Source organism: Chamaea fasciata, unplaced genomic scaffold, assembly GCF_029207755.1.
Source record: "Chamaea fasciata isolate MVZ Bird 193981 ecotype frontalis unplaced genomic scaffold, bChaFas1.0.hap1 SCAF_3, whole genome shotgun sequence".
NCBI classification, from domain to species: Eukaryota; Metazoa; Chordata; class Aves; order Passeriformes; family Sylviidae; genus Chamaea; species Chamaea fasciata.
The window spans coordinates 32,888,728-32,916,310 of NW_027094088.1; the positions used below are offsets into that span (position 1 = coordinate 32,888,728).

General features: G+C 39.0%; 1 protein-coding gene across 2 annotated transcripts in view; it reads right to left on the reverse strand.

The window, feature by feature from the left end:
• Positions 1-23,521, reverse strand: part of ADSS2 (adenylosuccinate synthase 2) — a 36,557-nt gene extending 13,036 nt beyond the window's left edge. The window contains exons 1-5 of one of the 2 annotated variants that reach the window (XM_066178527.1): positions 23,092-23,521; positions 8,565-8,667; positions 6,090-6,158; positions 5,295-5,345; positions 2,950-3,016 (exon numbers count right to left, since the gene is read on the reverse strand). In XM_066178527.1, the coding sequence (XP_066034624.1) occupies positions 2,950-3,016; positions 5,295-5,345; positions 6,090-6,158; positions 8,565-8,667; positions 23,092-23,253 (452 nt within the window). In that variant the 5' untranslated portion in view covers positions 23,254-23,521. Of the gene's footprint in view, positions 1-2,949; positions 3,017-5,294; positions 5,346-6,089; positions 6,159-8,564; positions 8,668-10,750; positions 10,789-23,091 lie in introns of those variants that run through there. The other variant, XM_066178528.1, reaches the window with a different exon arrangement.
• Between the last annotated feature and the right edge of the window lie 4,062 nt (positions 23,522-27,583).

A 27,583-nucleotide genomic window follows, 5' to 3' on the forward strand; every position in this document is an offset into this window, starting at 1 on the left:
ATAAAGGTGTTTTTTCTTTAAAGCTACTCCATCCTTAGCATAAAATGAAATGCTGTTAATTTTGAGTATTTAACCTTGTTTAAAGCATTTAAAACACAAGATACTTTTAGGATGTGACCTAATGTTAGAATATCTCTGTTTATACAGGCAAATATGTCGATCTTCTAAGTATTTCTGTTTTTAAACCAATAATTTTTTGTACTTTAGTGAACACTTACATGTTTATTTGTACACAATTCTGAACTTTTATACTTAAGGAAACAAATGTCAATAAAATATGCTTGAATATTATGAACCAAAACTAAAACATCTTCCTAAAACACTTTCCTGAAGATCTAAAGAAAGTCCTCCATAAAGCAACAGCATAAAGAGTACGGATTTTAAGTTTGTATATAAGAAATATTTCTTTTCATTCTAAATACCTCAGTTGGAGCCAGGAAAACAGAAAACACTGCCAAACATCCAAAAGTGATAGAGACACTCAAAATGCTTCTCTATGTTAGGAGTTCAGGTATGGATTTTCCACTGTAACTCATTCTGAAAATCTGAATTCTTTTTCTTACCCTTACCTGCCCACTCTACCTGAAAAGCCTTTTCCAGCTTAAGTCCTGATGATATAATAAAAACTTGCTTGCACTGACTTTACTGTGAGAGAAGTACAGCTACTTCAGAGAATGTCTTCTGCCACAGTCATGCTAAGTAGATATCAAAATGGAGCCAAACTGCACTCATCACAGGCAGATTATCAAGTATCTTCCCCATTGTGCTCAATACATTGAATAACTTTTTAAGGAGAAGTGAACAGGTCTTCAGCATTTTCAGATGTGTGCTACAGGTTGCTAAGCTTAATGGTGCATTTAGTTTGAACTGGTTTGGTTTGGGGTTTCCCCCTCCCCATATCAGACACAGAAAACCTTCTCTTCTTCCATTATAAATTCTGCATATGCAGAGTATCCCACAGTTCTTCAAAATCACTTGAAAGTACCATACCATAACTCAATTCAAGAAGGTCTACAGGTAAAGTAGAAGGCACAGGTTATATCCAAGCTTTATGTTACCGAGTACCATTTGGTATGTGAGTGAACAGAAATACAGTTCACATTAAGTACATAACCCCTAAGCAGTTTGGATTAGATTCAAAAATACCTTGGGAAAAAACCCTGAATTCTTCCAATTAGACTCAATGCCAAGCAATCTCAGAGAGTTTACCTCCAATCCAAAAAAAAAAAAAAAGGCCTTCTAATGAACTTTGCATCACACTGTATCCTTTAACCACACCAGGACACTGTGGCTTAAACAACTGACACTAGCCTCCACCCCAATTTATACTCTCCACAGAGAATCTTTCAAAGGAAAGGTTGGTTTTCATTTATTTTGTTTCATTGAGACATACCAATTAATAAAAAAGTTGTCAGAAGACTGTACTTAGAGAAGCTAAGACAATTATATAAGCAGAATATACTGTATTAGATTAGCTTTTCTATAATCTTTCCGCAAAGGAAGCTACATGAGCCTTACTGGTGATGGTTTTGGAGTTACATTTGACCAGGCAAAAGCATTCAGTAAAAAGAAAAAAAAACCTTACCATTTAGAATGTTCAAACTCTTAGGCACAAAAGAATTTTAACACCAACTATGTTATGCAGTCAAATCTACAGTATGACATGCTAGCAGACTATTTCAATTCCTTGCCCCCAACAAACAAGAGACAGTCTTTTGATAATCCATGATAGCCTGTTCTTAGCCAGCCTGTAGTACTACTCTCCCCATTACACTTGTTTAGCCTTAAAATTTAGGAGGAAATAGGGTAATTTTAACAAGCTTGAAAACCATACGTTGCAGAATGTCAAGAACTCCACAGAAAGATGAAATACAGCATTTTTAAGAGTGACTTTAGGGGTTTTTTTGCTTTGAATGTAACTTTTTTCCTGTGTTTTTTTAAAGTAAATTAATTGGGCTTTCCCTAACAATCTTTAGCACTAACCGACAAAGTGGTGCCTTCTCTCAATTAGCTGAATTGATTGTCAGTGTTTTTAACTGCAAATATTGTCTGATAGCAATTTTAGCTTGTGCTCCATAAATATTCAAGAGTAGCTGATACACACTGATAATGGTTCATTAAATAAGAATATTCTTCCATCTATATATTTGCTTTTTACATCCTAAACCAGCAGGTAACAAGGGAGCTGGTACAGTGCAGGCAAGTGTGAAAATGACCCTTTGTAAAAACCACCGACAGATCACTCAATGGCAACCTGTGTGAAGCAATACCCAAATCAGACACTCTCTTAAAGCTTATTATCATGGATGAAACATTTTTCAGATTAGTATGTCTGAATTACTTTTCATCCATGTAATCTCTCTTTTTGGAAGTTCTTCTAAGTTTACTGTTATCTGAGAAGTCTATAGCACTACACTGCTTCCCATTGTAGATAGGTGACTCTGAATTCTGTCAGCTTTTTCCCCATCCCCAAGAACTAGTGAGCTACTTGAAAAGCACAAGTTAAAACACAGCAAGATAGTTTCTGTAAGTTTTGAAAGCTTCAGAAAGCCAGTTGGATTCTGTAGAAGACAATGTGAACATCTACATGCACCTCTGACTTTCAGTTATTCAGAGATGCCAAAGAGGTCCTTCAATATTCATAAAGAGAAATCTATTTTTACAGAAACAAATACTTCCAGTAGACAATTAAAACACTAGGAAGCAGAAACTAGCACATTAACAACTAGAAACCTTTTCATAAGACAAAATATAAAGACTGAGCCCTTTAATTAAGCGTATAATCTTTCACTGGAAGATAAAGTGTAAGAAATAATCCCAGCATAGTTCACATTCAAGAGTTACATGGATAATTTTTTTTAACCCACTGACAAAGCAAAACAGAGATTCAATGTAATAAGTCCTGCTTGCACTAGGGCATCCCATGTTTGACAAAATAAAACTACCTACTTCTTTCCTGCTTGTTCTTGCCTCTGTTGTTCTTGGATGCCATCAGCAGCTTGGTGGAAATCAAACACTAAGAAAATAAAATAAGTTGAAAATTCGTGTGAAACAAATTATTATATCAGCAATGATTTCTTCAAACCAACTCTAGGCCTGTTTACCAATGTAGAAAATAAGTATACACACTGAACAAAGGCAAATAGAATTACAGGAGTGTTTTCTTCTCTTTTACATTTTTTCACAGGGGAGAATTCTAGGGTTTTTCTGTGACTTTTTTTAGAGTATTTATTTTGTAAAATATCTGCAGAGTGAGTATACACATCCCACAGAATTTTGGCTTTGTAGTGGCCCCAAACAATATATGGATAAATGAAGAAAAAAAACAGAAAAAAAAAAAACAAAAAAACAAAAAAACAAAAAAACAACCACCTGGAAATAGGATATAGTAAAAAAAGGTCATACTGCTAAAATTTAGGTGAGACCTGAATGTTAACATTCTCACTCATTCTACAGATTTCTTAAACAATTTAATTTTTATGTTTTAGGCAACATCAATTAAAACAATTTTGAAAATCCAAAAGCTCCCACCGATGTCTGTTACATAAACAGAAGTCAACTTCATAAGCCTTGATTATGTTTTTATGCATTATATTGTTATTAATGACAAAGATTATGTAAAGTATCCACTGTACTAATACTTTATCTACCATAAAAGAAAAAAAAAACAAAAACCAAAACAGAACAACAACAAAACTCAAATCACACACACAAGCCGCCCCCCCCCCCCCCCCCCCATCTTTCAGAACTCTCATCAGATACAAAGATTGGTGGCCTGGTGCGCAGCTTATAGGCTAACCAAATTAATTTAACTGGTTTTCTTAAGTACTATTTCCTGAAATTAAAAACTATCTACACACTGCACAGGAAAGACTGGTTTAGTAAGTCTGCTAATCTCTCCAAAACATGAGTGGTTTTCCTGTTTGCCTTACTGATTTGGTTTTGTGTTTATTTCCACACATCCCCATATTTTAAAGCATTACATTATGCCCAGCAGTGTGAACCTACCTTTGGCTGATCTTTTGATACAGACTAATCATTCACAGATCAATACCCATTTTAGAGAAGACATTTTTATCATGGTAACAGATTTTCAAATTGCCATCAAAACTTTCTAAATAGAGGCAATACGAAAACTCATTTCTGTGAAGAGGTTGAATGATTATGAGTGACAGTCAGCAACTGGTCCTTTTTATTCACAATCTGTTTAATTATGAAAAATTCACAGCATCACCATTGCAACATAATCACCACAGAACAGTTTTTCTAGTAGTCTAGCAATTTCCAAGCAACTCACCTACAGTGATTCTACTATCAGAAAAGATACTGGTAACTTAGAAACAATTACTCAACTATTTCAAACTCATTAGTTATTCCAAAGAAAAAACATATTTCCTCTGAAATAACTGTCAATAAGTTCACTCACTAAGCTATTCCAGATTGGTGTAAAAAACAAAACAAAGCAAAACCAAAGAAAGCAAAACCAAAAGTAAAACTGTTTTTGCACCATGTTACAAGCTTTTATCTTATAAAGTCCTAAACAGTTTGCCTCCTCAGAAAATGACTACCAGAGGCAGCAGTAATGTTATAACATCTAAAGAGCTAATCTAAAGGATGAATTTATGTCATAAAGATGTAGTAGGTACAGGAAGAGTTTCTAAAGCTCTGTGTTGGTGGATTGTACTCAACACGATTTGACTTCAGGCTTTGAACTGCAGTGCTGTCTCAAGCACAGGCTGGATTCGGTGCTTCACTGATGAGCTCCTTTCAGGGTGGGCAGCCATTCTTCTCATCCCTACAGCGTGCTTCTCATAAAATCTCCTTTCGGAAGCATGTGGCAATTTCCTTGGCAGGGAGACCGTTAGTTTCAAGTAATACCTGGTCACCTGATTTCCCAGCAGAAATGTTGCTGTAAGCAAGACCACTTTCACACCAAAAGGGGAAATGAATCCTTAGTCAATTCACTTCTGAGTGCTTTCTGCCTGCTCCGTGCATCTAATCTGACTTAAAGAGTGAACCTGCTTTCCTGCCTAGGTGATGCCTATGGAATATGGAAAAAAACACTAGAATATAAACCTGGGAGGATTCTGAGTGAAATTTTTTTTCCTAGGACCTTCAATAAACCAAAGCAACCCTGGGAGACTTAAACCAAAGAAAAGTACCTATATAAAGAGAGGGTTAAAAATTATCACACTTTTACTGCTACAGAAAGTCAAAAGCAAAAATTAATCAAAAAAAACCAAACCAAAAAAAAAACCCAAAAAAACCCCACCACCCCACAAACAGGAACTTACCAATATGAGCCCTGTCAGAAATTATTAGTCTCTTTTCCCAGCCTTCCAGTCCTTTAAAGGCAAAATGAAATAGTTTAAATTATGTTTTGTATAGCATTTTTGTCTTCTGATGTATAAATACTTTCCATGCTTAGTTTTCAGTCAATCTATTTTAAGACTGAGCAATCACATTGCAGAGTAAAAAAAAAAAGTAATTTCAGTAATTAAAACTTGGCATCAACCTACAAAGCTGAGAAAATCAGGCTTATTCTAAAGAAGAATTCAAGCTACTAGCTCCTCAATTTTAGCAAACAATTAGTAGCTCTTTTGGTTCTGAATAATCTAGACCATTGATTTTCCCCACTTATAGCAGACTGCTGCCAAGCATGGCTAGAGACATAACGTGAAGTATCCAAAAACTGAGTTCTGAATCAAGAAGTGATTACCACAGCACCTGTTTACATTAACATGGTCATCAAAATGTACACCAATATTGTAAGAGGTAAAATGACTTTGAAGAGGTTAACACACTTTAGAAAAAGCCATTTCACTTCTTAAATTCACTTTTTTAAACAAAGAAAAATGTCAGCAGACAATTTTGATTTAGATTATATTCTGAAACTGTACAGAGATTCCTTTTATCTGCCTTCCCATGAGGTCTCTAGCACTTACAGTAAGACTCCTGTCAGAAGGCAGCAGCTAAAGGGAGATGTGGAAAAATACATTGTATGTAACTTCCACAGAGGCACCCTACATCTAAATCATTTGAGGAGTGTCCAACAAACTATTTTAAAAGTAGTGTCTTCAAATTCTCACCTTTTCCTTTCTTTAAGTTTTTTTCAGCTTCTTCAAAGAGTCCTGGCAAATGAATTACAACACCATTTCCTGAAGAAAATCATTATACAAAATTTAATTATGTTGAGCATGGGAAAAATATTTCAAACAGTTCAAACACACTTCATAATTTGTGTGCATAGTATTTTATTTAAATTTTTTAACTTAATGCAATTTTGATTCTTAGGAATTTGTCTAAGGCAGATTTGCTTCTAAAGTACATATTTCTAACTATGTGCATTGAATGTAATAAATGCAACAAACTTTCAATTTAGATCAGCACAAAGAGTAACGGATTTGAAGAACAGTCCAAAATCCAACTTCCTCTTCCTCATATCTAAAATTAACTTCCCTCTTTGTACTTCATTTTAATAACCCTGATGTTTTCTAAAAGCTGGGCACATTTCTATCACCATTATAAACACCAGCATCCTTGCGGGCACTTTTTTGCCGTGAACAGGCACAGGATATTGTGTACATAGAGATGGGACTGTTAGGAGACTAGCAAAAACAACAGAGAAAAAAGCCCTAGCAAAAGCAAGCTCGCCTTCCTACAGCTGTCACATTACTCAGAAAAAGACTACTAGTTCATACAGTTAACCAGCATCACTGAGTGCCTAGGAAGGAGCATTCTCACAGCAAAACTGAACCATCTTAGGGCCACACCAAACTCAGTAGATTCAAAGCTACCAGCAGAACATCTAGCTGAAGAAGGGATCTGCCATCCAAAACTATTTGCATATCACCTAATTTCACACTGATAAAAGCATTCTAAACATCAAAACACAAAGTATTTAAAGACTTCTTCACTATTACCTTCACAATCATCTTGCCCTTACCCTTTTTTTTTTTTTAAACATATATCTTTCAGTGGAATTCTAAGCCTTTTTTTCCCCTGAAAGAGATTTTATAGATAAGGCATACCTAAAAGAATCTGGAAAAAACTTCAGAACAGACAAGACCAAAAGACAGAAGATAGAGGCAAGAGGGTTTGTAAAAAGTCCTCTCCCAACTTCCGTATTGTTAAAGGACAGGGGCTTTCCTATTCAACCAACTCCATCAAAGAATACAAGGCAAATGGGCATCCTTTTTTACAGTTTTCAAGCAATAATCTTAAGAAACATAGTACAGTAACATAAAAAGAGAATAGAGGTAGTATCATCTGCCTCAGCCCTCAAAACTAGCAACAGTTAACATCCCAAACTTCTTATCAACAGGAATCTATTTCCATGCCCACTGGCTCCATTTCTGTAGAAGTATTAGGCAGGACAAGTTGATCCAGAACTATCCCATTATCAAGTCACAATGTAACAGCTGAAAAGAGGCAATTAACCACCAAATCCCATTAAGTACAGATTTACTGCTGACAGAGTATACAGTCACTACCAGCTGGACTGTTTATGAATCAACATAACTTGTGACAGAGGCTCTTCAGCTGCTCTTTAGCAAACTGTCAATGACCACTTGCTCTTGGCACCAAGCTGAAAGGCAAGACTGCAGGCTCAAAGAAATGAGATGCAGGAAGAAGCGACAGGAAGAGCATGACAACAGAATCCTGACTTGGAGAAGTACACTGTGTAAGGGACAGGGGTTCTGGGTATCAAAGGTGCAACATGCAAGTGTTGCTAAGTCACAGCCCTTAGTGACCCAGAGACCCAACCTGTTTGGTAAAACAGCACTCAAGCGCAAACATCATTATAATGATGTGTACATATGTTTTATGTTTACCTTCATTTTAGAAGGAAATTCTATGGGCTACACCACATTATTAAGCAGGTTGGCCATCCAAGCAATCCAAAGGAAAAAAACCCAACCATGCAGGACTGGAAACAGGATTCCAAGAAGGGAGAGCAGTAAGGGGGTAAGTAGTTTTTTAGGGGCAACAGACTAGATAGCCTAAATACCTTTTCACAATGCAAACAGATCATACATCCTGTCATCACCTAGTACTGCCACTGCCCTAAACCTTCCAATGTATTCTCCTGAGAGGACTTCTCGGTAAGAATTCTAGAGTGTGGAAGTAATTTGGAGTTAAGCATTCATTTCACAATCCAATGGAAAAGACAGGGAAGTTCTATGGTTCAAAAAGTACTGGTAAGTACTTAACAGGACTGAAGATTAAAAGAGAGAGGGGTATTCTGAGAATAGAATAAAATAAATAAATGGTAGAGAAAATAAGAGAGAATGGGAGAATGAAGACACGCTGGGCAGCTAGTTGTTTACATTGGTAAGATAGTAAGAACAAAGGTGAACTATCCAAGACAAAAGAAATTTCTGTACCCCAAACTTCACAAATTACTAAGGGCAGTATTAGGAAGACAGTGAACAGTCTAGGCCTATGAAAAATTGCGGAAAAAGAATCCTGATCCTGTACGTCCTCGCATACATTTTGTTATTTTAATGTGTCAGAGGTCTGTAACTACGATACTGTCTGTTTTTTAGAGATGTCCCACTTACCAATAAATGCAGTGACTTTTGGATTGATGATCCCACTTGGCAGAAGATGAAAGTCATACTCCACAGCATCCACAACAACTGTATGCCCTGCATTATTGCCTCCCTGAGTGGGGGGGAGGGGAAAAAAAAGTATTAACAGCTTTTGACACTAAAGACAAATGAACACACAGTAGAGATTGAATAAATAGGTTCCACAGTTTTCATTTCTATTACTGACAAAAGAGCATTCAGAGATTTCCAAGGAAATCAGCCAAACATGTTCTGTGAAACTGGACAATTTCAACATCAGCATTATCTGCCATATAGACTTTGGACAGTGTTTTGGTTCATCAAGGGTACAAAATTGTGGAATGAGATTAAAATGCTTCTAAAATTATCAGATAGAAACAAATATTCTAGAGCATGCAAACATTTCTAAAAGCCCTCATCAATTTTATTCGTTTTAAGAGTGGAATTGTAACCTTAACAAAGTAAAAAAAAAACAAAACAAAACACCACAAACAAATCCCCAATTAAACTGGGAGTATAAAACCATACAGTTACTGGGATAGGTAAGTCTTGCCATATGGTAAGATGCAGGTTTGTTGTTCTGAGTTTTGGGTTCAGTCTTTTGAGCATTTTTCTATGAATAGTGACCAGCAAAACTATATATTCTATACCTCCTTCCTGGTAAGAGCAATTATGTAACAGTACAAGTCATTTATGTTAAATACATGTTATGTCAAACATGTTGTTTAAAGGGTGAATCTAAAGACAACTAAAACTACAGCAGTTTCATAAGTTACCAGAAACCATTTCCATCAAACTAACACTTCAAACATTTCCAGCTCTTGCCATTATGACAAAGAGAGCATTAAGAGATTCATTAAACTCTGAAATCCATCTAAAATACTAAAAGAAGCTTGTGACCAAGTCTTAAAGACGGTCAAGAAAGGCTTATGAAACTAAAAAGATTACAAAACAGTTACCAAATATCCCCAGTTCTTGTTTGCTGTACTTTTGAAAATAAGCTTATACTCTCTTGTGAACCAGTCATTTGTGCAAGACAAGGTTACATACAAAATGGTTCTGTTTGTCATAACCACAGGAATACCCTCTACAGGCACCTCGCACCAGAAGTTAAACAAACTGCTTCACAGAAATAAAACCTTAAAAAACGAAGACTTTTCAGCTGAGCCACCTTTCAGCACAAGACAAAATGAAGAAAGGCATTATATTAAAAGAAAAGAAACGATAAGAATTATTAATCCATGGAATTATAAATCTGAAATACTTCAGACTATTGTTTCACAGATGGACTTTTCTAAGCAATGGACTCAATAGCCACTCACTACTTCTACAACATTTACAAAGCATGAATCCAATACATAAAGGTGTATCTGACAATACAAATAAAGAGCAGTTGTAGACCTCAAACATTTGTGCCAGTACACAGACACACATGCCAGAGGTACAAGCCTAATCTCATTGAAGTCAGCAATGAAAATTTTGTAATTTCAGCATTATTTATTTGAGGACTTGCAACCATTTTCCCTCCTCTGAAAAGAGAGACAATCTACAAACCTTCACCCAACAAAGAAAATATCTGAGTTGAATAAAAGTTTAAATCTTTTAGTAACATACTGCAGATTTTTTCCATGCAGTAAACATTACCTTGAAGTAGCTGTAATGATTTTTGGATGTAGATTTTCACTGCAAGTGATCTGACTCAACCAGACAATGATAAATTTTCAATTCACAACAAATGAAACGTACTGAACAAAGGCTTTTCAAATTTACTCTTTAAAGCAATAAATGCTAAGGAATAAACTTCCTGTTCCTGTTTGCATTCTTTCTATCCAACAGCTTTAAGAAAGGTTATTTAGCAGACTACCACTCCACAATTGTGTGTTTGATTAAAAAGGATGTTAACTAGACACATTAGCAGACAGATAATTTACAATTTCTTTGAAATGCAATGCTGATACTCCTGAGCTACTTAATGCAAGTTACTCCAAAAGTAGACAATATTTTAAGAACTATTAAGTTACATACTTATATAAAACACACTAGGTATTTTTAGTAATAAAAGACATTAGTTTTCTACTCAATGTTTGAGAAGCTAAGCAAAACCTTGTTCGGCAAAGAACAGTTGTGCACTGAAGTATCATTTATAGTCAAGTATTTGTGCTGAAAGTGGTAGTTACCTTCTTCCACATCAGGTTCCTTCAAATTATTCTTTTCTATTAGATTCACTACTAACATCAGTCTAGGCAACTTTAACATGAGAACTGAAGTGCTTTAAAAGAAAATTCATTAGGTAGCTCTAAGTACAACACTGAAGTACTGAGGTATTAGTAATTTACACATGGGAAGACAAGTCCAAAGTCTCCCACTGCAGCATAAATAAACTGGACTAACCCATAAATAGCACTAACATTCATTTGAAATTCTCTACCAGCTGGACAATTTAATTTCATGTTTTGCTTCTAAATTTATGGAAAAAAAGAAAAAAAAAGCTTCTCCAGTGTCATAAATGTCAAAAAAAGAGAAAGAAAAACTGGCTACTCTTGAAATTAGATCATGATCAACAATAAAATCTTAGTGTCCTAAAGTCTGCCAAGTTACTAGTGCCATTCAGACATGGCAACTTAAAGTTCAGCAGTCACATGCACTTGAACAAGGTGTACAGCATGCAGCCTCTGCTGGTCATGAGAGCAGAACTGCTGACTTCTGGCGGTGTCAAGATTTCATCTTTGCACTGTTGAGTGATGCCAGGGGTGTTGGTTCCATGCTCACTGGAAAATGCTCCATGGCATTTTACCTTTTAAACCTTGAACTGTTCATGCAACAGAGCTCATACTTCACCTAGAAGCAAACTAGTGGTACTCAATTCTGCTTGTTTACTGCGAACAGCTCTACTTTAAGGGATTTTGCTAGAGACCAAAGTAGAAAACACGTCATAAATCAACATCTTAAGCCATATGAATACCTCAAGGTTTCCAAACACGTATTTTCAGATTAAACTCAAATTTGAATTTCAGAAATTACTGATTATAATATTATGATGCCTACAATATGAAAAGATTCAATCCCAAAAATGCTATTGATGGAAGCTGTCTGGTAGAATATTAAGTCAGTCCCCACACTGCTCTTGATGTCATTCTGTCAAAACGAGTAATTTTGAAAAGTATTTTTAATTTCAAACCCTTTTAAGAGAGCATATAAGTACCAGCATGTCATGAACCTGATTTTCAGAATTCTTCTGATTATTTACAGGTAAGCTCTACCCAAACTGCAGAAGTGCAAGCATGTGGTTACACAGTATTAGTTGTAATGTATTAAAATAATGGTTTACACTGTACACTTTACAGTGAACTTGCAGTGAAGTGTACACATCTTGTGTGCTCAGACATTGCTCAACATGGGTTTGGTAAACAATTCTAATTACAGAAATCTGAACTCAGCGTTCTAGTGGTGGTAAAGTGAAGGGGAGGATTGTTTTTAGGCTACGGGGTTTGAATATGTTTTGGGTTGTTTTTTCCCTTCTCCAGATATTGATATTAATGCAGGCAACTATTGCCTCTGAGCATAATTTAAGCTTTAAACTGATGAAGTCACTCCTGGTTTCTGCGCTTTCCATCTGGATTTCTCCCTCCTCCTCCCTCATCCAACTAAACCAAATGGGACCAGCTAGGTCATTCAAACTAACATTCCTTTGATTCACATGTTTAAATATTATTAATGGAGAACTAACTGTGGAAATTATTTTCACTATTAGTTAAACAAAGTTCATGCTCAAACGATATTCAATACCTTAAATAAAGCTTTTGCCAGAGGGAAATTAAAACATACCAGAATCAAGATATACAGTCACTGAGGCTGGCAATACTCCCTAGCTAACTAAATAAAAAATCAGTTTACTACATCTCAGTAATCTTCTAGGTACCCAAACAACAGGACTTCTCTCCCATATATGTGAAAACTGAAATACCTGTGTGCCAACACAGGCAGTGGACAAATGTGCAGCAAGACCAAGGGATGCTCTTGCTCAGTCTGGAATACACTACACACGTGTAGCAGCAGCCTCTTTTGCCTTTCTCCCTGCACAACAAGATTTCCTTTGGCTGAGCCAACAAGTGTGCCATGGCCAAGATACTCAGCCCTAAGGGCAAGGCAACTCTGCATTCAGCTAGAAATAGACTGACTGCACAAAAGGACTGAAGGAGGTGAAACTGACTTCTTATATGTGAGAGATGTAAGACCCCAGTGGCAATATGAACAAAGAATTTCTTCACTGGGATACTTTCTTCCCATTCTGCAGAACAGCAGCAGAAGAAGCCTCTTTCATCACAGAAAAATGAGTATATAGGAATAGAACAAAAAACAGAACACAAACCAATTCTCCATCTGGCAACAAAATAGTAACCCAAAACAAAGAGCAGCAAGAACCAGCATGAACCAGCATGAACCAGCAACACGACGCTCCTGTCAAGGGGTTAACTCAGGCACTACACCTGAAGTCCCAAGCATACTTCATACTTCAAGCACTTAAATACAGTGCCATTTATTTGTACATCTCTATCAAGACATAGCACTGCAGTCGAAGCATACTTTAAGGTTTCTAAATTGGATTTTCAGAAGTCAGCAACCTTCTTAGCACTAAAATAAGTTAAAAGCATTTGGTTTGTTTGTATTTCTTTCTTCCATTATTTTTTTCTCCTTCTATCTTTGAACACAGTACTTGGAACAGTTCTTTCTGCTCCCAAAGGATTTTCGGTGACCAAAGGATCAGCGCTTTCAGCAGCCCACAGCTTTATCAAATTACAATGTAAAATCCATCTCAAAATGGTGCCAGTTGGATTGGAATGAAAACATTTCCTTCCGTTTACTGGGAGATGCAGCATGAAAATCATCATGAATAACAAGTATGAACCTTTGCAGTGTGTCCCAACATGACATGAGCTGCTGAAGCAAGTCCAGAGGAGGGCCATGAAGATGATGAGGGCTGGAGCACCTCTTCTGTGAAAACAGGTTGAGAGAGTTGGAATTGTTCAGCCTGGAGAAGAGAAGGCTCTGGTCTGACCTTACTGCAGCCTTCCACTACCCAAGGGACCTACAAGAGACCTGGAGAGGGACTTTTTACTATAGCATGTAGTGACAGGACAAGAGGGGATGGCTTTAAACTGAAAAAGGGTAGGCTGAGACTAGATATTCGGAAGAAATTCTTTACTATGAGGGTGGTGAGACACTGCAACAAGTTGTTCCGAGAAGTGCTGGATGCCCCAGCCCTGAAAGTGTCCAAAGCCAGGCTAGATGGAGTTCTGAGCAACTCAGTCAAGTGAAAGATGTTCCCACCCATAGCAGAATGGGTCTTTGAAGTACCTTCCAACTTAAACCATTGTACAATTCTGTGATTTCAGTACAAGGATTTAGTCTAAGGACTTAGTTTGATGCTCTGATGGATGAACAATTTAAAATCCTATTAAGAGACAGTAGCATTTTTCTCCTTGGATAATCTTGACACTATTGAATTAGAGTATTATTTTAAAATATTTCAAGGAGAATACGGAAAGTAAGATCAGGTACATGATCTACTACTTAATCTGTAATATTTAAGCAAAATCTTTGTAGGATAACTGAACATAGAAACTCTTAAAAGGCATAATTCCAGTTTTATTAATGCAGTATGCTTAAATCACTTCCTTGAAAAAGTGTATGATCCCTGACCACTAGCTGGTAATCTTGAAATATCCAAGGTATTCAACGTGTAGAAGAGCTAAATTTACAGGAGACAAAAAGGTGCCCACTACTAAACAAATTATCACACTACTACTGTTAAGATTGACAGCAATCCTTGTAACAAAACCTCATACCTGCCTGCCTTCTATACACATAATTCCATAAAACATTCCCTACAAAACACTATTTTTGAAATATTTTACACTGGCAAGCTGTTTAGACTTAGTTTCTTAAAGTAAACAAAACACCAAAAGTTTTCTTTTTCCTTCAGCTTATTAAAGATTAAGTAGCTCAAAAATCCCTCTCAGTGTAAGCAGCATACCCAAGAATCTACATATCCCATTCAGATAGGTTGGACAGTGCTACACACAAACCAAGATACGATTCTAAAACACACCTATCCTGGCAAACGTGAACAGAATCAGTGACATGCACACAGAGGGGTCACAAGATAGCAAAAGCAGCTGCAGGCATTGCTCATCTGGGAACCGTTTGATAAACATTCTTTGCAAACACCCTTTTTACAAGAGTGTTGAGCGCCTGAAAATACTAATTTGAAAGGGGAAAAAGTCATTATCTGCTAGCTGACATTTTACTAGAAACAAGCCTGAACCATCAATGTATCAAACAAGTGACTCCTGTTAGCCAAAAGCCACTATCAAAGCACTGGAAAGCAACACTTACCACAAACGCTACACTTGTGCACCTGACACAAACACAACAGTTACACAACACTGTGCCCTCGTTCATATGGCATCACTGGAAAAACCACTGAAGACTGATCAATAGTCTTGATATTTTAAACATACTGATTGAACAGTGTTTCTAATAGAGCACGTATGGTAATTTTAAGGTTAATAATTTCAGCACTTCCCCTGGCTATGCAAAATTATTTCCTTTCTTTTGCTTTCTATAGCTTTTAAATACTGTAAGTGCCAGCATTTTGGGTAAAGAAAGAACAGAACTAGCAACAATATTAATGCAAGCACCTGACTGCAATTCTAGAATTTTTTTCCTTATAGCTCTGAAGACTGAAAAAAGTTTTAGAAGTGTTGACTATTACAGAGTCATACTTTGGACCCAGCCTGGTAAACTCCTAAGGATGTATGAGCAACTTAAAGGATAAGTCTTCTCACTTTGAACCTTCCCAAAGCACTTTAGATTGCTACATTTTGTGCATGCACAATAGTTTTCTAATCACACATACAGCATGGAGAAGAAGCATTGATAATAATAATTAACAGCAATTTTTCTTCCGGAATTGCATTGCTGTACTAGTGAAAAGCCCCCAGGGAACATCCCTGTATTAAGCTGATTCACTGGACAAATATAAGAACCAACCTTTTTACTGGAGTTATGGAAGAATCTTGATAATTTAGTGAAGTTAATTTGACAAAAAAAGTAATGACCTATACTGGTCTTCAGAAAGTTGAACTGATGACTACTTAACATTTTTGCAACACGACCTCAACTCCCAGGATTAAAGAGAGATGCTCTTTTTAAACCAACAGATTATTTTCTTACTGAATTAAAATGGCACAAGAAAGTTTATCAGCTAAGACTTCAAGTTTACAGTGTGTAACCAGCCACTACCAAAACTCAGCTAATGGAACTGGATGTTATAAGCTCTGATATATTTTATGTGGAATGCCTGTTAACTTAGGAGCTCATGTGAAGCTGAGTGAAGCCAACAACTCAGGAAACATGGAATCTCACTTTCCAAAAGGACTGAAAATCATACAAGGTCCTACTCAAAAGCTTACAGAGACATCCTGAACCAGAACACTTTTCCTCTGGTGAGTTTGATCAGAGAAGTTCCTTGCTTCTCAGTTTGCAGCCAATCTCACTGGTTTGCCTGAAATGCATGCAAAGGATGTCACCACTTGTCTTTCCAGTTTAAAGGATAAGAATCTGCAGTTCTTCTACCTTCCTGGCACATGGCACTCTTTCAGGAAAAACATACACTTAGTATATCCATCATTCCTGAAAGACAGACCCTTTCAGTTTTAAATTCATTCTAGCTCAAAACTTTGGGGTTTTCCCTTCTTTGTTTTTTTGGCAAAAAGGTGCCAACAATCTAATAGGAAACATGAATGGATCAATTTAGATATTCAGCAAAACCAAAAAGGAAAGCCGAGTTCTTGTTCATCAAATGAAAGCAAAAATATGACTCCTCATTATAACAGAAAAAGAAACCCAGCAGAACATTCCTTTCTCTGGAAAACCTTTGTATAGAGCCCAAAGAGCAAGAATAAATGTGTGCAATGTGTGTTAGCCAACTATTACATGTGCACATACGTAAACAGAAGATACTAGTAAGAAACGATTGCAGGAACAAACATACACTATGTGAAACTAAGATAGAGGAACAACAGCACATCCTTCTCCATTTTAGACCTACATACTTTAAAAACAGGTATTTTATTTCCAGAGCACATCTTTGTTAGTCAAGGGCAGACTAGACTTATGCTAATACATAAACACCAGAACAGTTAAATCCCTTCTGAACACATCAAGACAGTTCAAACCCCCTTGCCTATAGCAGTCCTCCCATAGCTGCTAGGACTGGTCTGCATTACTACAACTTTACTTAGCAGTGGAGATGCTTAGGGAAAAAAAGAATTGAGGAAAGCAGACTGAAATTGCGATTAACAGCTTATTGTGATACGGCTCTCTAAACTGGTACTAAATACAAGAGTATTCAGAGCAGCTTGGAAATACTGACATGTGCATTTAAGAGAACCATCTACCCAAAAAGTCTATGATGACAATCACTGCCTTTTCTTATGACATGATCATGCCAAGTTGTCTATCTCAAAAATATGATGCCTCAGGGAAGAGCAAAGAAGTCTTTCAAGTTATTTCCTCCAGAATAAAAATTAGCTGTCTACTTAAAAGAGATGTTATCTCATGCAACGTTAAGGAAGAAGCCATACACTCCTTTCAACTCTCACCATCAGATGTGTGTGTGCATAATTTTTTCTACAGTTTACTTTTATTGCTACCACATTCCAGCATTCATTTTTAGCTCAGGGCAACCACTGTTGTTTCTGAGCTAGCTATCCAAGTGACTGCCAAGTTGGGCAAGAAGCAAGTCGATGTTGCTTTGGCATCATATGGTTGTAAACATTTTCATTTAACTCTTAGATGAAAAGTCAAAAATACACCAAGAAAGCTGGATACCACCATTACTAACAAGAAACATATGAAAGGCTGCTTCTTGTCACAATCAGATTCTGGGAATGCTGAGCACACCATTAAAAAGTTCATCAGTCTAGTGAGGAGATATATCTGAACCCATATATATAATATATATATATATATGGGTTCAGATATTTTTTATATATATATATATATATAATGCATCCCAAGTAGGCACAGCTTTGCAATTACTATGCTATTCATTTCTCATCTCAAGACATTTGTCAAAAATGTATTTTGAACTTAAGACTGCAAACCATTCCCCTTTAAAAAATGTATTAACAATTTTAAAAGCTACGAGGTTTTGACAGGAATTAATTTTCTCAAGTATTTAATAACTAATTTCTCTCCCTCTCCATCCTCAGTGAATAAACAGCTAACAAACCCTAGTGTATAATCTACTACTGAATATCAGTATGAACAGCAGCCAGCAGCTAGCCATTTTCTTCATTTACAAATCCATTCATGTTTGCAAGATCTAAACCTAGTTCAAGGAGCCTTCATGTTATACACTTTATAAAGGTTTCTCAAGCTTTGGCTAGACTTCAGAAAATTCTGAACGTGTAGTACAAGCATTGTTGCGTCAAGAATGTGGTTTGAGGCAGAACATAACAAAATAAGAACACTCTGTTTTACACATTCACCTGTTTTCTCCTAACAAATAAAACATTAACTTCACTGAAGTCTATTAATTTTAATAAACTCCATCCATTTCTCTATACTGATAAAATTAGCTCTGAGAACTACTATCGAAAGGAGTTATTCAGAAAGACTTTTTAGAGATGGTTCTGATTTAGTTTTACCTGACCTGCTGCAATGCCTGTATATGCTAGGTAGGAAACAGGAGTCATTATTCAGGTCCAGAATAAAGACCAACATATCCCTAAGAGATAAAAGGGATCAAGTGAGGCAGGCAGATAAGGAACAAGGAAAACATTCAAAGCAGAGAAATGTCCAGAACTGCATCGCTTCAATGCACAAAACCCCACCAATGTCTGTCACAACAGTCACAATGCAGTCACAACAACATTCAAGGAAGGACATGAAAAACAAAAAGTGTGGCTTTGGGAACACTTAGAGATAACACCTTCCAAATGGGTGAAGTAGTACAGTAGAAATAAAAAAAAAAAAGTCATTTGAAATCTTAATGAGCTGCTACAGAGTACTGCACCTCAGTCAACAAACACATACATTAAGCTTCTCTAGTAACAGGTAACAGTAAGATGGAAAGAGCATTAAGAAATCAGTAGATCAACGTATAACTGGTTCTTCAGCGCTTTTAAGGCCTTCTTTGTTAACAGCACAAACTTTATGAGCTGGAAAATCACATTTAAACTGTTCTTCTGTTTAAAATAACGTAGGCATTGTGTGATTATTTACAGTAATAAGAGATCACCTGCCAGTGATGCTTTAAAGTAGGTCTGTAAGCACAGAACTCACTGATGGGGCAGGCCAAGGACAACATTTTAGTGACTCTTCCCTCACCAGGGCACACCACTGCTATGCTGCCAACCATTACACGGTTCAACAGTGCACCCAGCACTTAAAGAAAGCTCTAGCTAGGCATCACTTACCGAACGCCTGAGCAGCTCAAAAATAAGCACCAACAACTGTAGCTGTTGATTCTGGTATTCCTAATTCTGCATGGCTTGCATAGGCTCCAGACTAAAATATTTTTTAAATGAGAATATTTAGAAAAAACAGTGGGCTTGGTGAATAGAAGACTTAAAAAAAAAAAAAAACAACAACATTTTTATAAAAAAAGTAGCCATATAAAGACTAGTGAAGGTATCAGGCAGCACTGGTGTGAGGACTTCAGTCAGCAGCTGATTGATGATCATCACTATCAATCGGTTATCAGCTGATTGGTGGTAACTGCTTAACCCCAAGGATCTGCACACTGAAAACTTCTCTAGATGTTGCCACATTATCGAGCGATTGGCAGTGGCATTGCTGTACACACTGCTGTTGGGCAGACGAGGAAAAGGGAGAATGAAGACTCCACACACTGCAATTCCTATGCATTAGCAGTTCAAGAGTAGAATCCCACAGCAGGCAGATCACACTGAAACCGGATGACAAGATCTGGTAAGAAGCTGCAATTCTGCTTCAAATTAGCAACAACGTGTAAGACAGAACTTAAGAAGCAGGAAAATGGGATTCTTTAGCATCTTTTGGTACTGTATTTGTTTTAAAAAATATATTATCTACAATAACTTGCTTGCATTAATTTGCCATTCCTATCACTCCCGCTAACAAATGAAACTCTGGTAATTAATTCCCTAACTTGGCTGCACTTTGTAATGGTAGGAAGTCCTTAATCGGAACACAAAGCGTTTTCCTTTAACTTTCCATTATCTGTGAAATTTACAAAACAGAATGTAACCTTAAAAACCACCAGGTTTGCTGGTGTCAAGGCTAGCTGCTTACTAAGGAGGACCTTATATCAGTCAAATCATAGAAAACCAAAGTTTTTCTGGCAACTATTCCTGAATCTCAAATCAATTCTCACTCCGTTTTACTGTCCGAACTATGATTCATGTGACAGCAGGTACACAGACTTTGTCCTTTAATACACTGAAGACAAGATATAGGTCTAAATGCAAAAGTCTCACCAATGTACTCGTTTTATCGATAGTATCCTTCTGCCAGAAACCTCCAAGAGGTAAATCAAGAGCAATTCAGATTTAACAGTGGAAGAACAACTAAATACTTTACCTGTCATGTAGACACATTTGTATTAATTGTATCTGAATCCTGTAGACCAGCAGTATCTTCACAAAACTACCACAGCTGCCAATGTAGTTGCATTAGCAACTACATACACGCAAGCCTCTGGAAATATTTTAATTTTAGCTTAGCTTCTTCAAACAGTTGTTTTTGAAACCATAATAGTAACTGAAATCAATTCTGAAGCTGTCTTCTGAAAAGAAAATACCATTCTCTTCCTCTGAGCACAAGACTGCTTTTCACGACCTCTAAACCTCAGATAAAATACTCTAGAGGGTGCTATTTAGAAGTAGAGTCATAATGCAACTGATTTCCTGACACATTCATTCAGCTAACTGCACTCAAGTAAGCAACTGGCTCCAAATGCCACAGTTGGTTGATCGAACTGGAGTCATGAGCACAGGTGCTGCCTAGGAGAGAAGGAGGCACGGCCACAGATTTCAGAGCACAACTTCTCACCATGCCTCTACAGGCACCATAAACTAAGTGATAAGTCACGTCTGCTTCTGGGACTGGACCATTTTCATGCTCTGCATCTGCCCAGAACAAAGGGCAGTGAGAAGAAGCCTAGAGTGTTTCACTGCAAGTACAACACAAGTTTCCAAGACATCTCAGACCTGCTACATCAACTTTCCTAGGCCTCCAACACTTGTACTAATAAATTTTCCACAAGAGCACACTGGAAATATCTGACGTCATCCACAGGCATTCTAGCAACTCTGTGGCATGATGAGCACAAAGAACCCTCCTGGAACAAGTAAGAGTGTAACGGCGAAATAAGAATCAGAAGCTCCAATTACAGAAAGCTGATATTATCAAGCACCAGACCAAGTGTGTGACTGTCTTTCTTTCTGGACTTGTACCACTACAAAAAGCGCAAGGGTCACACTGATTTATCAGCAGTAACAAAAGTTCAAAAATGTGCTTATATACATAGCAAGAAAATTCAAGAATATTAAACTATTTTATGTATCAGTGCCACTGAAGGAGAATATGCCTATTTTCTCCTCTCATTCCAAGAAATCATTCTTCGTGCTTACCCTGTTCTGAACCCCTCTTTTCACCAAGGTTCTCTGAACCAATAAAATCCGGTTTTACTTACTAGAACAGCAGAAAGTAAATCCAACAAGTAATAGTTTCCTGCCACTCTGATGAGTTAAATCAACTCACTGAAGTGCTCAAGTGCCAGAGCTAGTACATGGGTGGAGACTAGGGGAGCACAGCCATCAACAGGAAAGGGAAGAAAGGAGGAAGAAAAACTCCTTCCTTCATCAGGAGCAACAAGTTGTTAAAAATGGCAGTTCATGGCCTGGGATATGGCCATGAAATTCAAGCTTGAGATAACACGAGATTTTTTTTTTTTTTTCCCTTTCCTTCATCTTTTACCCAGCTGATTTAAAACAAGTAACAAGCACAGTAAGACACATGCACACAAAAGTTCACTGTTTGCCTCACTTGTCTCTGCTCCAAAACTTAGTATTAAACATACACATTCACCTGGGTGCCCTTCAAGTTTCAAGAACAAAGTCATAAAAGACAAACTGAGTCACTCTATGACCCACAAAGACAGGCAGTCATTCACCACGGCACCACATCAGATTTTATTATTAAAAAAAAATAAAACAAACCAACAAAACCAAACGCAAAAACAGACAAACGGAAAAAATAACTCATTTGTGAAACAGCTGTTTAGGAATATATTTGTTTATTTCAAAATTTAATTCTCTGAAGTTCAAGGTATTGATTTACCAGCTTTGCAACCGACCTGTTTTTGAAAACACCAGTTTATGTGCAGTTCTCACTGGATAACAACCCTTCAGCATTTGCACTCTTTGGAGAATGGTACGTCCCTCCAAAATATGTTTATTTAAGAGCAAATTTAATTTGCGCATTCAACAAAAGCACACAGACAGCAACACTTAGGTGAAATCTGCGCATGCTACAGGCATTTTATGCTGGTGTATCTCTCAACTTTAAGAAAAAAAAAATGTGCGTAGCTTCAGCTCACTGTGTTGTGCTCTACAGAATTACTATACTAGAGATGCTAAGAAAAACATCTCCTCAGATCTGTGTTGTTCTAACGCAGGCATTAAGAGTACTTTGCTTGCAGGCTAGACTCGCTTTTTATTGCTTTTTGGCTGAACTAAGGCCTCCGTAGAGAGAGAGAAAAAAATATAAATATATAAACAGAAAAATGTGGGATCCCATTGACACTACAACGATGGTGGAGCAAGGGCAGGAGAGTCATTTACCAGCTAGTTTTTAGCTGAAGACGGCCGAGTTGTGGCGGACTCCACGAATGCCCCACGTGCATCCCACAACTGGCGGTCGGTTTGGCGCCGCTGCCGGCGCTGCGGCCCGGGGGGGCTCCCGCCGCCACCGCCGGGGCGGGATCCCGGCCCCGCCGCGATGCTGCCGGAGCCGCCGAGCGCGGCCCCTTCCCGGCGCCCCCCGGACACAAAGAGTGGGAGGCCTGGGGGGGGAGGAGGACGCGACCCCAGGCGCATTCCTCCTGCCGGGGGCCAGCGCTGGGCGGCGAGAAGGGCGCCTTCCTCCTCTTCCCCCGGCGCCGGGACAAAGGAGGCGCGGGAGGGCTGCGGAGCCCGGCACGGGGCTCTCGCCAGGGAAGGCTCCGCGGCCGCCGCCGCCCCTGGCCCTGCGCCTCCCCGGGCGCTCGGGGTAGAACCGGGGCGGCCACAAGCGCCCGGCGGGGCCGGTGGCGGGGCCGGTGGCGGGGCCGGTGGCGGGGCCGGTGGCGGGGCCGGTGGCGGGGCCGGTGGCGGGGCCGGTGGCGAGGCCGGTGGCGGGGCCGCCCGCCTCAAGGTGACACGCGCGGCCTCCCCCACGCTCCGGTCGCCTCCCTCCTCCTCCTTACCTGGCACCTGCAGACGATGTCGGCGTCCTGCGCCAGCAGATCCACCACCTTGCCCTTTCCCTCGTCGCCCCACTGGGCGCCCAGCACTACGGTGACCCTGTTGCCGGGGCGGCGGGCGGCGCACTCGCCGTTGGGGATGCTGGGGCCGCCGTGCTCCGCCATGGCTCGCGCTGCCCGCTCCGGCGCCGCTCCAAGCACATGCGGCAGCGCGCGGCGGCCGCTCCGCTCCCCCCGCCTCCGCCTCCTCCTTCCTCTCCCCGCCGGGCGGGCGGGCGGTGCCGCCGCTGTCGCGTCCAGGTGCCGCCGCCTATCGGCCCGACCTGCCCCGCCACTCCCCGCCAGCCCGACCCCTGCCCTCAGCCGGAGCTCGCCGTTCGTTCGCGTGGAAAACCGCAGCGGCCGCCGCCGCTCCCGGGCGCTCTTTTCTCTGCCGCTCCCCAAGTACGCCTCCCAGCCCCGACTACATTACCCAGCGCGCCGCGCGGCCTCCCCCACTCGGGGCGCCGTGGGGAGCCGGGCGCGGAGCATGCTGGGACGCGTAGTCCTCGCGGGCCGCACCTGCGGCAGGAGGGCGCCTTGGCAGTTGCCCCAGGCGGCCCCGCGGCGGCGGGAGGCCGAGGGGCAGGGCGGGGTGGCCATGGCGGGCGGCGGGGCCGCCCTGCGGCCTTTACCTGGCGGCCGTGGGGAAAGGGCGCCGGGGTGCTGATGCCGTCCCCGTCCCGCAGAGTTGGCTCTGGCTCCTGTTACCCCTGGGGTTCCCGCTGCCGCGGTACCTGCGGCTCCTGCCGCGGGTGTCGGAGCTGCACGCGTGTGTGCGAGCTGCACGCGTGTGTGCAGTGTATCATAGCATTGCTTACGCGCTTGGGCTTGCTGGATTAATGACCACAAGAGTATAAATTAAAGTTTGGGGAACGAAGGTTGAATATAAGAGGCCATTTTCACCAGAGTCACCGGAACATGGCCCCAGGCTTATTCATGAAGAAAAGAAAACAATAATGGAAAAAACCATTGCAGAGAAACGCCTTCACCGTGCACGCTCAGAAGTGGAACTGATGTCTCAGTGGCTGTTTTCATTCCTTCCTCCTTCACAGAACCAACAACCCCAAGAGAAGGCGGGTTTTTTTCTTTTCTTTTTTCTTTTTTTTTTTTTTTTTCCCCCTGTAAACTAGCTCTTTAAAAGGCATAAAAATCCGAATGATGTAATAATTATTGCCAAGACAGTTATTCAAAGACCTGAGTCACTGAGCAGTCACAGTCTGCAGCTGTCTGGCGGGCTGGAGTGTTTGATTTTAGTTGCTTCTTTGCTCCTTCAGATTTACTCCAGCCAAGAAGTTGAGGATCTATAAAAGCCACTGGAGAAAAGGTTAACTGTGTCTTGTAAAACTAGAGATGTATGTAACGGATAATTAAATACAACATTGGCAGAGAACTCTTTTTTTTTTTTTTTTAAACAACTGGAAATATATAAATGCTGCATGTCAGTGCTAACAGATGGCTATGACAAAGCAGTCAGTTCAGAACGAAGATATTGAGCAACTGCAAATGATGAGAGGCAATTGTGTGTATACAATTCAAGGAGCATAGTTCCTTAAAGGTACCTTAAAGTCCACTTTTTTGTCTGGTTTTGCTATAAAATAAAAATACATAGTCATGACTTCTGTATCCCTGCACAGAGCTTGTGGGAAGTCACTAAAAGCCACATGGAGCTGCTGACGTAATTTTTCTCCAGCCTTCCTGACACAATGGCAAACTTTGCTCTGGTGGATTCACTTCTGAGACCATAAATCATCTCATGACTCCTCGAGCAATGGTCAAGATTGTTTCAAGATATGATTTGCCAGTATAGCTGAATCATATTAACACTTCACCGTTGCCAAAGCAAATATTACCTTGGATCTCAAAATAAATTTGAGTTCATGGTGTCCTAGTAATGGGGTGTTAGTGTAATGTCACTTTCCAAAGAGTTTCAGACATAGGAATCTTTTGTTCTGTTATTTTTATTTGGTGTAGGAGGGCTCTGAGATTATGTTTTGGTATGGTTTCTTGTTAGGGAAGAAAATTATAAATACTTCACTTCCAGAAATTTTAGAAATATTTAATGAAGATCAAGTTCATCAATACTGGTTGGTACTGCAAGGTTTAGAACTTTTATGTAATACATGGTCTTACATGGGTCCATCATCCATCCTCTCTTCTTTGCAAACTAAATGGAGACTTTGATTCCAATGCTAAAGGATACTAAATATTCTTTATTGGCATGATTCACTACCTGTGTTTATAATACAGTTCTAAAACCTGGTAACTTTTGACAAAAGCACAAACACAACTGGTGTCTAATGCCCTTTATCAAAAACAGGCACTGCACTTGTGTTGTGGCTCCTGTGGTATTATAAAGAAAACCAGCAAGAACATGCAATGCTACTGTTCTAGGTTTTTCCTCTAACATACATGGACTGTATTTGCTTTTTTCACAACTTGGTCTAGCTGCATCAGCTCTGGGAAAGGTCGGGTGAGCATTTAGAGGTGGCACAAAATGGCAAGAGTTTATGTTAAAGGAATGAAGGAATGTGACTGCCTTTTTGGCATTAGCAAGATGGTACGTGGGATTGACTTGGTAAAAATTGAACCCACGGAACAAGCGTACCCTGGTAAAGCTCGGGTTGTATTGTCTTCTGGATTGTTTACAGTGTTATTGACTGGACAGGACGAACTGAGGCAGTTAGGTTTATCACTAATTTCACTTTATTTTGGGTACATTCAGGCTTTTCATCTGACTGCATTTCCTGCCTCCCAATAAATGCAAGAGAGAGACTCAGGAAATTTTGATAAACACTGAACAGAAGCAGCGTGATATCTGCATTTCTTTTAGATGTGTTAAGGATACATGTGAAATTGTTACATCCCTGTGTTTTCAATTATACTAATGAAGTATCCCACATATTCTGATTATGCATTTGAAAAATTACATACTAAGTAGTTTACAGGAGAATTTGGGTAAGAACTTGAGTAGTTCAGAAAATCAAGAGTGAGCATGAATGAAGGGAAAGTGCTGTAACAAGCAAGAAGGCCAGCTGGACTGTTAGCTCATGGCTGATGGGTCAGAGTTATTTCTGCTATTTCTTTCTCCTTAATGATACTTCTTAATTGTGTGGAAGGACTGCTGAGTGATATGAATACTTTTCTGATATGGTTTCTCCTACTGTAAGCAATTTCTGAGTCTCAGAGATTGAAGAAATGACCTTTGGCAATGAAAATGTCAGGGCACGTGGCCTATGGTAGGAGTTTTCTGATAGAATTGGTTCTGCCTGTAACAATGATGTAATACATGGATATTTTACATGGAGGTCTTATCTACACTAAAACAGTGGCTGCAGGAAAGTAATGCGTGGGTCATGGTTAGCTAATCTGCATGTGTCCTACAGAACAGCGTTAAAGAATTTTGAAATTTTTCACTAATGTCATTAAAACATCCAGTAAAAGATAAGTTAGTTTCACTTACTGATTATTTACAGCATCTTTAGAGTGTTTTCTTATTGTAAGTTGATGTTAAGATGTACAGTGACTCACAAAAAATATTAGGTGTTGAAAATGTCAAAGTCAAAAAAAAGCCTAAGAATCACTGTGCCAGACATGGTTGGCATCTGTGGTACTTCAAACTCTCCAGAGTGCTGTCAGCTTAGCTTTGGAGGAAGAGAAATCATTATACAGTCAGGACACACATAATTTTATTTGAACAGTGTGCTAATGGAATTGATCCCTGCTTGTTGCCTGTTATTACTATTTTTAAATTAGTTTTTCCATTTAAAATTTCCCTTAATTATTTTTGTTACATTCATTAATCTTTTTTCATCAGGATAAAAATGAGATAAAGAACATTACAAAGCAATGTTTTTACATGTTGTCATGAATTATATATTTGGATGCACTAGCAAGTGTTTCAACCCTTTGTTTAGATGTATCTAGAATATGAAAGAACTTCATTTATTGAGTGGAATTTTCCTGATGTACATACTGCAGAAGATAAAAGATAAAAAATCATAACATCACCACAATAGCAAGAGTTTGAATTCTGTGGGAGAATAGCTCTGATAGTACAGGATACTTTTGAAATTTCAGTAGCAATTTACAGATACATGTTTTTTACATGCAAGTGTAAATGAGGTAGCAGCTGACAAGACTGGAGATAGACAGGAAAATAAAATACTGTGGTTGCCAAGTTGTAAAGTTAAATCCTTTGCCTGAAAATGAGATTTGTAAATTATTATTTGTAATATTGTAGTTGTATGGCAAATACAACTATCTTACATAATAATGCTAAAAAAAAATTGGAGTTCTTCAGATCTGCATACTCCATTCTTCTCTAAAAGAGCAGCAGACAAATTGCTGTCTGTGCAGAGCAGATATGAAATCAAGATTTCTGTGTATAATACCGTAATTTAAATATTAAAGAACTTAAAATATGTTAAACATGAAAATGGACATATATGCTGTA